Source organism: Podarcis melisellensis, assembly GCF_964234715.1.
Source record: "Podarcis melisellensis genome assembly, chromosome: 16".
In the NCBI taxonomy this organism is placed as follows: domain Eukaryota; kingdom Metazoa; phylum Chordata; class Lepidosauria; order Squamata; family Lacertidae; genus Podarcis; species Podarcis melisellensis.
This window is the reverse complement of record NC_138533.1, coordinates 14,899,518-14,911,720: the sequence shown is the minus strand read 5'-3', so window position 1 is coordinate 14,911,720 and position 12,203 is coordinate 14,899,518. Positions and strand designations below refer to the sequence as shown.

At 50.6% G+C, this 12,203-nt stretch overlaps 1 protein-coding gene across 1 annotated transcript in view; it reads right to left on the bottom strand.

The window, feature by feature from the left end:
- Window positions 1-2,929: 2,929 nt before the first annotated feature.
- Window positions 2,930-12,203, bottom strand: part of MAP4K2 (mitogen-activated protein kinase kinase kinase kinase 2) — a gene marked incomplete at its 5' end in the record, with an annotated part of 36,371 nt that continues 27,097 nt past the window's right edge. Inside the window, 8 exons of the mRNA XM_081893000.1 lie at window positions 2,930-4,868; window positions 5,760-5,815; window positions 7,572-7,642; window positions 8,094-8,180; window positions 8,305-8,373; window positions 9,388-9,559; window positions 9,709-9,812; window positions 11,445-11,503. Coding sequence (XP_081749126.1) covers window positions 4,781-4,868; window positions 5,760-5,815; window positions 7,572-7,642; window positions 8,094-8,180; window positions 8,305-8,373; window positions 9,388-9,559; window positions 9,709-9,812; window positions 11,445-11,503 — 706 coding nt within the window. The 3' untranslated portion in view covers window positions 2,930-4,780. The remainder of the gene's footprint in view (window positions 4,869-5,759; window positions 5,816-7,571; window positions 7,643-8,093; window positions 8,181-8,304; window positions 8,374-9,387; window positions 9,560-9,708; window positions 9,813-11,444; window positions 11,504-12,203) is intronic.

Below are 12,203 nucleotides of genomic sequence, written 5' to 3'. Positions count from 1 at the left end.
TCAAGGAGCTCGTTATCTGTCATTGGATAACAGTTTAAGGTAGCCGGGGTGGGGTGAACCTTTGGTTCAGAGAGTTTATTAGCAAGGAGCTGGAAGCGGCTCACTTGCCCAGCGCAGAGGCTTATGGGAAATTAGGAGTTTGATCCTGCGGGGTTCTCAAAGGATTCTGGGAGGCTCGCCTTTTAAGTCAAGGTCCAAGATAGAGCAACTAATTTCAGTTCAAGGGCCACACGGTATCTCATGGAAAAGCTCTCGGGGGCCACATTCGAGTAGTGGGCGGGGCTAGAGAGGCCAGTATGGGCGTGGCTTAATTTTAAAAACCCACCTTCATTCAGTGGCCTATGATATGTCTGTTATTTGTATAAATTTCAGGATTGGGGAACTTCCAGTCCAAGAGCCCCACGGGCCCACTAGGCTGTTTTGGGGACACCCAACTGCTCTGCACCTCAAGACATTCATGCCTTCCATGATGTCATTCATGCCCATGTGGGAAAGGACAGTGCTTCAAAGGAAGAATTGGGTGGGGGAATCATATGGTCATTTTATTTATAATCCTATTTATACACTGCTATTTAAAAAAGAAGAGTATTTTACAACAATGGCACATGAAACCATACATATTTAAAAAGTTAGAAATCCACTAACTTATGCAAAGGTGTATTCTTAATTGCCTGCATAAACCTGATGGCACAAAAAAGCAGGCATTCAGAACTTGAAACAGATGTCTGCTGAATCTCTGTTGGCAGAGAATTCCACACTGTTGGCAGATGACACTTACCAACTCAGAAATGAACTGATAGCATGCAAATAAAGGCCCCTCATCTGTGCCAATGGGTCAGTGATATGCAAATGACTGCAGCCAATCGTAAGGGATCTCATAAATCTCTGGGATGTAATTTACATGTAAGCTGCCCAGAGTGGCTGGGAAAACCCAGCCAGATGGGCGGCGTATAAATAATAAAATTGTTATGTGTCCTGTGCCAGCCTTACTATTGATCACCTGAACAGGGGCTGCCTCTTGACTGAGGACCTGTCATTTTTTTTTTGGCAACACACTCAGATGGTGTGGGTGGTATCATGGCCACCCCTAGGCTGGCAGACCTGCATGTTCATTACCCCTGTGGGGGTTTCTGACAGGTTTTTAAAAATGTCATAATCAGTGTGCAGGGTTTGTTCAGGAAAGTGCTTCTCAGCCCTTTTAAGCTTGGGTCCTTCCCAAATTAGGTGGTGGTGAACTTCCATTCTGTGGGCTAGTCTCGATCCATCAGGGGGTCCAATTTGGCCAGGGAGGCCTTTCCTTCCCAAACCACCTGCCAATCATCAGACATCACTGATGGGACAGCCAAGGGGTATGGTTCAGTCCTGCTGGGAGCTCCTTCACTGGCACATTTATTGCAGGAAACATGCTGGTGAAGCAGACCCCTCTCCCACCCGATGGGTTAACTATGACAAGTGGGAATGATGGGCCACTGTCCATGGCCACTGAAGAGTCACATCTAGCCAAGACACAGCTGGGATTAGGAAGAAGGGCTTTTGCAGTGGGGGTGGGAATGCTACCCCTTGGCTGTAGAAATTAAGAACTGTACCCCAAACCTAATTCCAGGTGATGGTTCTGATCACTCCATTCCCTTGGGATCATGCTGCTGACTGAGTTATTCCATGCACCAATGAGGAAGACTGGGGTGTTTTGGTTTTTTTGGAGGGGTGTGTGTGCTCTTGCCGCTGAGTCTTTGTGGTGTGTGTTGCCAGCTAGAAGTGTAAATGTGTGTGTATGCATGCTTGGCTGGCTGTCCCTGTGCCTGCCAGCACTTCTGTGTCATGGGAGGGAAGACAGCGACAAGAGGAAACAACCAGAGGCAATGTCTGCACCAGGAAGATAAGATTGGGTGCCTAGCACTGCAATGACTTTTGACTTGCTCTTGATGCCGTGACATCCTGGAACAAAAGTAGGGTGGCAAGGGGGGCCTGTGGTGGGGGGGTGGAGGAGAGAGTGCCAGGAGGGGCTTGCCCAGCTGCTCAACTTTTCTGCCCCCTCAGATGGAAAGAGGGTGCCCCCCTTAGAGAGAATACAGTCTGCCTCTTTGTTTGCAAGCAATGTGGATGTGTGTTTGTGTGGATGCACTATGTGCATGCCTGGGTGCTGATTCCAGCTTCATCCCCTGCTGTAGCGTGTGCAAGGAATGGGAGCTGGAACCAGGGAATGGGAGGACATTGAGGCTCATTCCTCCTCCTCCTCTGGGGGATACACATGTGGGAATTTGCACTGGGAATCTCCAAGTGTTCTCTGTCGTGGCTCTGATTTGTCACTTGTGTCCTTCAGCCTCTACCCCTGGACCTATGGCAGCAGATCAAGCAAGTTCACAGGTGAGGGAATCACCCCCAACATCAGAGTAAGTTAAAACTGGCGTTCCCCTACCCCTAGTGCCAGTCCCCGGCTAATCAAGCTCTGCAAACACATAGCAAATGAAAAGGGAGGGAACTGGGTTTTTAAAAAACTTTTTAAATTATTTGTGGGTTTATATCTTACCTTTCCCCACATAACAAGGTGCTCATGACAGATTACAATACCAAACCCCTTACTGAGTTAACCCCATGGAATTCCCAAAGAAACACACAAAGAGAAGTCAGGTCTTCTTTTTTAGCCCTCCCAACCTCTTAACCAGCTAAGGAGCATCAGCATCACAGAAAAAGGGAGGGAGTCCCTGATCTTTCAGTGAATTAAAAAGGTAAAAGTAAAGGACCCCTGACAGTTAAGTCCAGTCGCGAATGACTCTGGGGTTGCAGCGCTCTTCTCGCTTTACTGGCCGAGGGAGGCAACGTTTGTCCGCAGTTTTTCCGGGTCTAGATTGGCCTAAAACATCACACCAAAGGCTCTCAATTTAAAATGTAACAAAGTCAGATCCATTAATTCCACACATCCACTGGGGAGTAAAATACCACAATTTAATATCAAACCCTTACGTTAAATAGCTATTTTCTTTTCAAGTTTGGGTTTTCTCCCCTCTGTTCTCAGACAATAAATTCCAGCTTTAGCAATTAAAAACCACAGATATTGGCATCCTGGGAAGGAAAGTTCTTGGCATCCAAGTTAAAGCGGAGTTGCGGTCAGCCCTGATGGTCCACAGTTGTGATTCCGATGGGGAGTCTCTTCTGGGCTTCAAAGGCAGCAAAGAAGGGCCCCCAAAACACACACAAACCTCCCTTGAAGTGACCCGTGCAGCCTTCCTCTGCTGCCAAGGCAAGCTGAATCAGCATGCCTGGCAGGAGGACCACAGCAGCAGCACTCAGTAGTCATTCAGCCAACCTACCGCCAGGGCAGGACACCCACAAGACGTGGCCCAGCTGGGGCTTCACCACCTGCCTCTGAGTGAACATCCATGCTACTAAAAGAAGGCCAAAACCCCAGACAGTACATTAAATGTGTGGCTGCACTTTAAAGTGAACAGCTGAGGATCAGGATCCTTTCCCCCAGCCATCCTGCCACACCATCCTGCAGGCAGCTATTTACCCTGCGAGAGAAGTTGCTATTCCCCCAAGAAGTGGCTGGGGACCATTTTCATCAGAGCTGTGGTTCATGGGGAAAAGATTCAGGCCTCCTCCTCCTTGCATTCCAGATAGCAACTATAGGTAAGGCCATGACATGCTAGACGAAAGACACCCCACATAACATGACATGCAAGTTTGCATTTAATGTGTTTGATTACACCCCTTAAAAAAAAAACAACTGGCCATCAAGCAATGCAAGAAGCAGACATTTATCATACTGTCTGGTTTGGCCCCCATAGTGTAAACTTTCTCAAAACTGGCTTGCATTGCATTCTCTCTAAAGGCCCCTGGGAACTGTAGTTTTTTGCAAAGGTGCTGATTCCACTAGAGATTCCACAGCCCCTTTCACAGTCCTCCATGGGGATTAATTACAGTGATGGTCAGAACTGGCCTGGAGCACCTGAGAGGCTCTGTTGAGCGATGAGCTCAGGTGCCACCTAAGCCACCACTGTCTCACCCAAAACAACAACCATCCATGCAGGGAGGCAGTTACTCTCCCTACCTAGTCAATCAACAAGCATGACACCCAACCACACACACACACACGCCAAACCCCCATAGACACCCCACCTCTTTCATCATCATCACTCAGCCCTGCCCATCTTCAGCATCTGTCCACTCAGCTGTCCAGCCACAAAACAAATGTTGCCCGACCCCCCCCAGTCAATGGGGACAGGCCAGAATCTCAAAGTGCCCTGAAAGACCTTTAAATTAAAGCTCAAGTGCTAAGGGAAGGGGGGGTGCGCTCCCCCACCCAACAAACGATTGTCTTCACACGGCAGCAGATTTTGGCGCCCCTCTGCAGCATCACGGGAGCGCAACTCCTAAAGGGAAGGAGGGAAGCATTCAAGCAGGCACAAGGTGTCAGCCAGGAAAGATTGCAAATTCTTCCAAATGGCTAGTGGTCAAATTATTGCAAAAGTTTCTCAGGAGTTGCTGGCCCAAGTCAGGAGGAAAGAGCTCCTCCCATCCTTGTGCACAGCAGGTTCTCAGGAAGACGAGGACGACGGGCGAAGAGCATTTCCGGAGCCAAACCGAGGTTGCGTCCAGTGTATGCGGCAGCAGAGTGGAGGCTCTTCTGATTTCCAACCCGTCTTTGCCACACACACACATGCTGGCAATCATTTCTGCCATCAGCAGGCATGGCTTGCAGCCCTGTGTCTCCAACAATAGTGCATCCCCACAAGGCTGAGCTGACCACCTCCCAGAGGCTGGAGGCTTTGGAAGGAGGTCATCAGTAGCTGCTCTCGTGACCCGTCAGGATGTAGAGGTTGCTCTGCGCCGTGGGGTTGTCTGTAGGGGTGCTCTCCAGGATGATGTCTCTGGCAGGGAGGAGAGAATGGAGGCGAGAAGAATGAGCAGCACAGCCTATGTACAGGCATGTCCTAGGCAGGCAAGGAAGGGCTGGCACAGCAGCCTACAGGCACAGCTAGGGCGATGGCAAGAAGTACCCCAGGAATGGGCAGGGACTTTGCTGCTCTTTGAGAGGGAAGGTGGGATATAAATTTTAAAAATATTTTTAAAATCACAGGGAGGGAGGAAAGCTTTCAGTGCACTCCAGTCGAGAAACTGGCCCGTTTGCTTGCAACACTAGTTGGTTTTAGCTGTTCTTTTATCTGTAAGCCTCCTGTCATGGAAAAGGTGGTTTATAAATAAATATATAACAACCACCACGCTGAACAGGGAAATGCCCTTACCATGCATATCTGAGTATTGGGCTTCCCTGCTCCGCAGCCTCCTTTTCTCCCTCCTTGCAGTGAACAGGAGGATGAGGAAGACTCCAGCAAAACTGAGTCTTCTTTTTTGCAAAATCTTGGTTTGTCATTCCATTTGAACCAGAGATTGTGGATAAAAGCAAACACCAGCCGTGGTCAAAGCAAGCCAAGACAAGGTCCAACCATGCGTTGTTTGACGAAACCAGAGCTCGTTTCCAACCACAACCTGCAGTTCAAACAGAACTTCAGGAGGCTGCAAAACTAAACTCTGCTGGAGTCCTGGCTGCACCAGAAAGAGGAAGGGAGAGGCTGAGAAAGGCTATTCCAGCTCCTCTACAGAGCACCGGATTGCAGTTTGGTGTGGCTTGTGAACACACCCAGTCAGCCCAAAAGCAACGTATGTGGATCAGAGGGGACACTGAATTCCATGTGACATGGCCACAGGAAGGTGGGAAATGGAGAAATGTTGAGGTTTCCTCCTCAGAGGCATTTCCTCACCTGTGAGCTCCCAAGACCCGGAACACTCTGGACTCATCCGTCACCTCCTGCGTCACCTGTTACAGAAGGAAGGGACAGCTGAGTGGGAAATCCCCATGTCAGATGCCACATTTCTCAAACCCATAATACCCTTTAACTTCTTAAAAAAAGGAAAATTAACCCACTGCTCCTATTAATTACCTCACATTTTCTCCTCTATTAATGATGATGATTAAAATTAACTGTATTTATATCCCACCCATCTTCCAAGGAGCTCAGGGTTGCTGCACATAATCCCCAGCCCACCACTTTATCCTCACAACCACCTCCTATGAGAACCAATGGTGGCCTCAAAGCCATCCAAGTGGGTTTCATGGCTGAGTGAGGATTTGAACCCAGGCCTGCCCATCTCTAGTCCAACAAACCACTAAGCCATGCAGCAGAAAGGCACCACTTAAACCATGAAAGGTGGAGGTCAGAGATAGGAAGATGCCTTATACTGCATTAGACTGTTAGTCCATTTAGCTCAGTCTGGTCCCACACTGCCAGCATTCCAGGGTTTGACCTGGGATGTGTTGCATGCAAAGGAAATGCTCTGCCACTGAGCTAAGGACCCTCCTGAATGGGTGGGTATGTTAGGATTTTTATCTATCCGAGCTGCTCCAGCGAGTGGTACTGTTGTAATGTGTTTTGTGTACATCATGTGAGTGTCTGAGAGAGCGTGAGACAGGAAGTCTGAGTTGGAGTACTGTTGGAGGTTAGTTTCACTTCTGAAAGTGTTGCTGTTCTGTACTGGTGCTCAAAGAGCACAGACATGCTGATGTATTCTTTGTACATATAGACTGTAAAATAAAGTAGTTTTAGAACTACGATTGACTCTTTCTTCTGCAATGACATGCCAGAAGACGAGCGTGCTCCTCTCAGGAGGGAGGGGTTGTTTATCACCAGTCTCTCTGGACTGAGGGTAATTTACAGTCAGGGAGGACCACTGGAGAGATGCCCCGGAGTCTTGGGAAGTTGCCGGCCTTCCCGGGCGTGTTTCCAACAGGGTATACAGTGGTGCTTCGCAAGACGAAAAGAATCCGTTCCGCGAGTCTCTTCGTCTTGCGGTTTTTTCGTCTTGCGAAGCAAGCCCATTAGCGGCATAGCGGATCAGCTGTTAAGCGGCTTAGCGGATCAGCTGATAAGCGGCTTAGCGGATCAGCTGATAAGCGGCTTAGCGGATCAGCTGTTAAGCAGCTTAGCGGATCAGCTGTTAAGCGGTTTAGCGGATCAGCTGTTAAGCGGCTTAGCGGATCAGCTGTTAAGCGGCTTAGCGGATCAGCTGTTAAGCGGCTTAGCAGATCAGCTGATAAGCAGCTTAGCGGCTTGGGGAAAAGGGGGGGAACCCCCGCAGGAACTCGCAAGAGATTTTCATCTTGCGAAGCAAGCCTATAGGAAATTCCTTTTGCGAAGCACCTCCAAAACGGAAAACCCTTTCGTCTAGCGGGTTTTCCGTCTTGCAAGGCATTCGTCTTGCGGGGCACCACTGTACATAGAATTGTAGAATTGGAAGGGACCACAAGGGTCATCTAGTGCAACCCCCTGCAATGCAGGAATCTTTGGTCCAATGTGGGGCTCAAACCCACAACCCTGAGATTAAGAGTCTGATCCTCTACCAGCTGAGCTATCCTCTGTACGTCAAATGTCACAGACGGAAGGCACACAGTCCAGGAAAAATAGCACCTCACCACCGCCCAACGGAGCTTAACTCGTGTTTTCTCTGATTGTCCTGTTGTCAGGCTGGTGGTTTGATGCCCACAGGCCCCTCTGCCCCAGGCTGGCCGGACTCACCTCACTGGATTCCAGGCTTCGGCCTTGCATGCCGTGTTTCCAGAAGGCCAGGACACTGTCCTGAAGGCACACTGCAAGAATGGGGAGACCACAAGTGAGCAAACAGGCCCCCCTCAGCGGTTGGCTGTCACAGCAAGAGCTTCTTAACTCAGGAATAAGGAACCCCACCTCCCAAATCCGATACAGTGGTACCTCTGGTTGCAAACGGGATCCGTTCCGGAGGCCCATTCACAACCTGAATGCAACCCATGTCTGTGCGTGTGCGGGTTGCGATTCGCCACTTCTGCGCATGCGTGTGACATCATTTTGCACATCCGCGCATGGGCGTGCAGATGAACCCAGAAGTAACCCTTTCTGGTACTTCCGGGTCGCCACAGGACGCAACCTGAAAATGCTCAACCTAAAGTAAACGTAACATGAGGTATGACTATACTGCCAGAGGGAAGACACTTGAGGAGCCACAACCTGTTTGGGAGGCCTCAAACCCCACCCAGCACACCCCACCCAGGTACCCTCACCTACCAATGGTCTCGATAGGGAAGTGGAACGTGAGTTCTGGAGGAAGGGCTCCCTGAGGGGCGCCGTGGAGGTTCACCACCCTCACACAACCTGAGGGAACGAGAGAAGGAGGGGCAGCATTGGCCAAAGGGCAAAGAGGCAAGCGAGGGGAGGGGCAGGCAGACCGCGGGGAGACCGAGGCCAAGGGAGCAGGTCAAACTGGGGAAAGACTTACGCTCAAAACACACCAGGACAGTGTCTCGGTCCATCTGCGTCACGTGGCTGGCCATGACCAAGGGCCGACCTGCAAGGAGAGAGGCATGGGAGGCTAGTCTAGGGCTGGCCCTGGCAGCAGGGGCAGGGGAAGCTGGGGGGCCACACTCAGAGGAATGGGAGGAGGAGCAAAAGGGGCGAGATGTCACTGGGAAAAGAGGTGGTGGTTGGCATGCAGACTGCCCCAGGCTCAGTCCCCGATGAAATCTCCTTACAGGACAGGATATGTCCCCTGCATGAAACCATGAAGAGCCACTGCTAGTCCGTGCAGTCAGTACTGAGACAGTACTCCAACCTTAGTGGCTGGAACCTTATTCCAACCTTATTCCAACCTTATTCCAACCTTATTCCAACCTTATTCCAACCTTATTCCAACCTTAGTGGCTGGAACCTTAAACAGGATCATTCCCGATAGAGGAGCCAGGATATCCTCCAACATTTGGGGTTGGGTCCATTGTAACAACAAACCACTCAGGCCTATGGGGCGCATCTGTGGCAGAGATTATTTTATTTTATTATGTGTTTATTTATTCCTGCACACTTGGCTTTTGTCCTTCGCCCTTCCTTAAGAAAAATAAATATGTAAGAAGAGTCCTGTAGGATCTGGCCAATGGGGCTCCCATCTAGTCTAGCATCCTATTCTAACAGCAGCCAACCAGACGCCTGTACAGTACAGTGGACGGTCGGGTTGCGAACGTGATCCGTGTGGAATGCACGTTCGCCACCTGCAGCATTGACAACCTGCATCTGCGCAGGTTGTGATTCGGCGCATGTGCAACCGCCAAAACCCGGAAGTAACCTGTTCTGGTACTTCCGGGTTTCGGCGGTCCGTAACCCAAAAAACGCAACCCGAAGCATCTGTAACCTGAGGTATGACTGTAATGGTAAACCCACAAGCAGGATTGAGCCCAAGAGCCGTCTGCCTTCCTGTGGGTTCCCTCAAAAGGGGAGCAGAGGGGGGAGGCCTAACAGCATTAAGCAGCAGCTCTTAAAGGGGCCGTGCCCCACCCCTCCCTGACTCCATGCCAGTTTCCCTCTCTCTTACCTGAAGGGCTTGAGGTGCTGAGGCCAGTGCTGAGGGAGAGGGTGCTGAAATGCAGCTCCGCCCCTGGCTGGTCGGTGCCGGTGACCCCCAAGCACACTTGCGGGTATTCCTCCGTCTCCACAACCAGCAGCTCAAAGAGGGTCAGGGGGACGGGCAGCGTCACAGAGACGTGCTGGAGAGGAGAGAGAGGATGCAGGAACCAGGTCTGCCGCTGCCCAACCATGCCCTCCTGCCTGCTCCCTTGGGTGCTCTTTGGAAGGCCAGGGGGGAGGGTCCCTCCTCCCTTCCTGCACCCCCATTCCTGCACCTGCACCCACTTACCTTCAGCAGCATGAACTTCTGCAAAGGCTCGTACCACTGCAGGAGGGCCAGGCTGGAGGGGAGTGCAGCGCAGAGGAAGGTACTGCCAGAGTAAGGATTTCGCACTGAAATACAGAAGAAAGGGGGGGTGTCAACCTCCCCAAAGTCCCCCCTGCCCCCAGAAGAGCCTCCTGCTGCCTCTTCAGTCAAGGCCTCCTGCCCACCAGCAGAAAGGGGGTTTGCTTCTCATGGCACCTCTCCCGGTCTCTTGAGAAAAACTAATTCAGAGTGCAATTCTCCCTTTCACGAAGAAATGCAGTACATGGTGTAGCTGAGCAGCTCAGAGACTGGGCTGCGGGCAAGGAAGTTGTTGTACCATGTTGTGGGTTGAGCCCGTTGTCATGCCCTCTACACTTGGGCACATGGGCAGTGCCATTTTAGTAGTGTGTTTATCTTTTAAAATAAAACAGCTGTATTATAATTTGCGCTGAAACACTGCCCCGCTTGCATTAATAAGTTCAGCGAACAAAAAGCCTTCCGGTTTAACATGTTGTGTGAAGGGCTCTCCATGTTCACGCAGGCTCCAAAAGGCTGCAAAATTGCAGCTGGTTGCATGTGACTGTTGCTGGGCCTGCAACAATGCTGCTCTGAATCTGGATGGCACAACGCGCCACAATTTTTCCAGGGCATAATTTAGCTGAATTTCACTCACATATGGCCTTGGGCTTTTCACTGGGCTTGTTTTTTAGGGAAATGCAAGTGAGTGGTGGGGAGAGCTGCAAATTTGACTGCTAAAGGGCTTCTGGGGGAGGCACTGATTACTATTTCCTCATCATGCCGTGTTTCTCATCAAATTCCGCACACCCACAAGAGTCACCCCGTTTTCTTTTTCCAATGGATGAGGAAGCCATTAATCACCCACTTCCCCCTTTCAGCGCGGCTTAATCCAATTCCACCCAACTGCATTTCTCAAAAAAGCACCACACTCCAGGAGGCTGGCATAACATAGGGCTACAACGTCGCCTCCACCATGTGGGCGCAAGTGGCTTTTCATTTGTATTGGCCAGGTCATTTTTTAAATGTATACAAACTGTCACACACTTCCACACCCCCCCTTTGTCCATGAAATAAGACCAGAGTTCAAAAGCTGCTCCCTTTTTGGCTTTGGGGTGGGGAATACTGGTGTGACCCAAATATCAGTCAAATTTTGAATATCCAATTCTCCACTGAACATCACAGGGGGGTTGTGAGGGCAGAACGGGGAGGAAGAAAATTACACTGAGGTCCAGCTCAAGGGCCTTCTGGCGGTTCCCTCACTGCGAGAAGCGAAGTTACAGGGAACCAGGCAGAGGGCCTTCTCAGTGGTGGCACCCGCCCTGTGGAACGCCCTTCCATCAGATGTCAAAGAGAACAACAACTACCAGATTTTTAGAAGACATCTGAAGGCAGCCCTGTTTAGGGAAGCTTTTTATGTTTAATGGACTATTGTATTTTAAGATTCTGTTGGAAGCCGCCCATAGTGGCTAGGGAAACCCAGGCAGATGGGCGGGGTATAAATAATAAATAATAATTATTATTATTATTATTATTACATATGACTTCATGAGCTCCTTAGAGGAAAGATAGGCTGTAAATAGAATAAAAAATGTAAGTTATACTTTCATCTCCACCCTCCACGTCCCCAAAACTCCTCTTTCCCTCACAGAGCCACCAACTGTCATTTCCCAACAGGCCTGCCCCCTCGCCAGGAAACTCACCTACACGGCACTTCAAGCATCCTTTGGTGTCAGCTATCTTGGCTGAGAGGGCAAACTTCCTGTCAAGAGAAAGGAACAGCTTAGGCCTGGGTGTATGTGTGGCGGGGGGAGAATTTCACCAGGTCAGAGGCAAAGAGGAGAGGGTCTTCCCCGCCAAGTCTGTCCTTAACTGAAAAGTCTGTCTGAGACTGAGCGGGGGGCCGTCTTCTGTTTGCAAAGCAGGTGCTCTAATACAGAGCTATAGTCCTTCCCCCGCAAACTGAAGTAAGACTCCAGTCCTCATGAGGCCCAATAAAGGAATTATTAAGCGGGAACTCAGGAAGCTGGGACCCACTGGGTCCACCAGCCTCAATACCACTGGCATTGCCTGGTTGTGACCTTTGGGGGGGGCTTTCAGGTGGGAGTCACCTGAAGTCACCAGAGAGTGTCCTCTTCTTGGGCATCACATAGGCTGGCTTAGGAATGTACAGGCTGCCTCTTAAGCCCAGGGGCCTCCAGAAACCACAGGGTGGAGATCTGGGGCTCTGCACAGCTCCTTGCTCCCATGGGTCCTCTGCCTGCCCAACATCTTTCCCGGGACCCCACAGCCAACCCTTCCCAGCTTCAGTTCCAGTCGCAAGCAGCTTCCTGAGAAGCAGCTTAGAGAAATCAGCCATACTTCCAACACTAGGATCAGACATGGGGAGGGGGGAGAGAATTTACTACTCTCCTCTCTTTGAAGTGGGGCAGGGGACAGGGGGCAGGGGGGGTCCCTCCCTC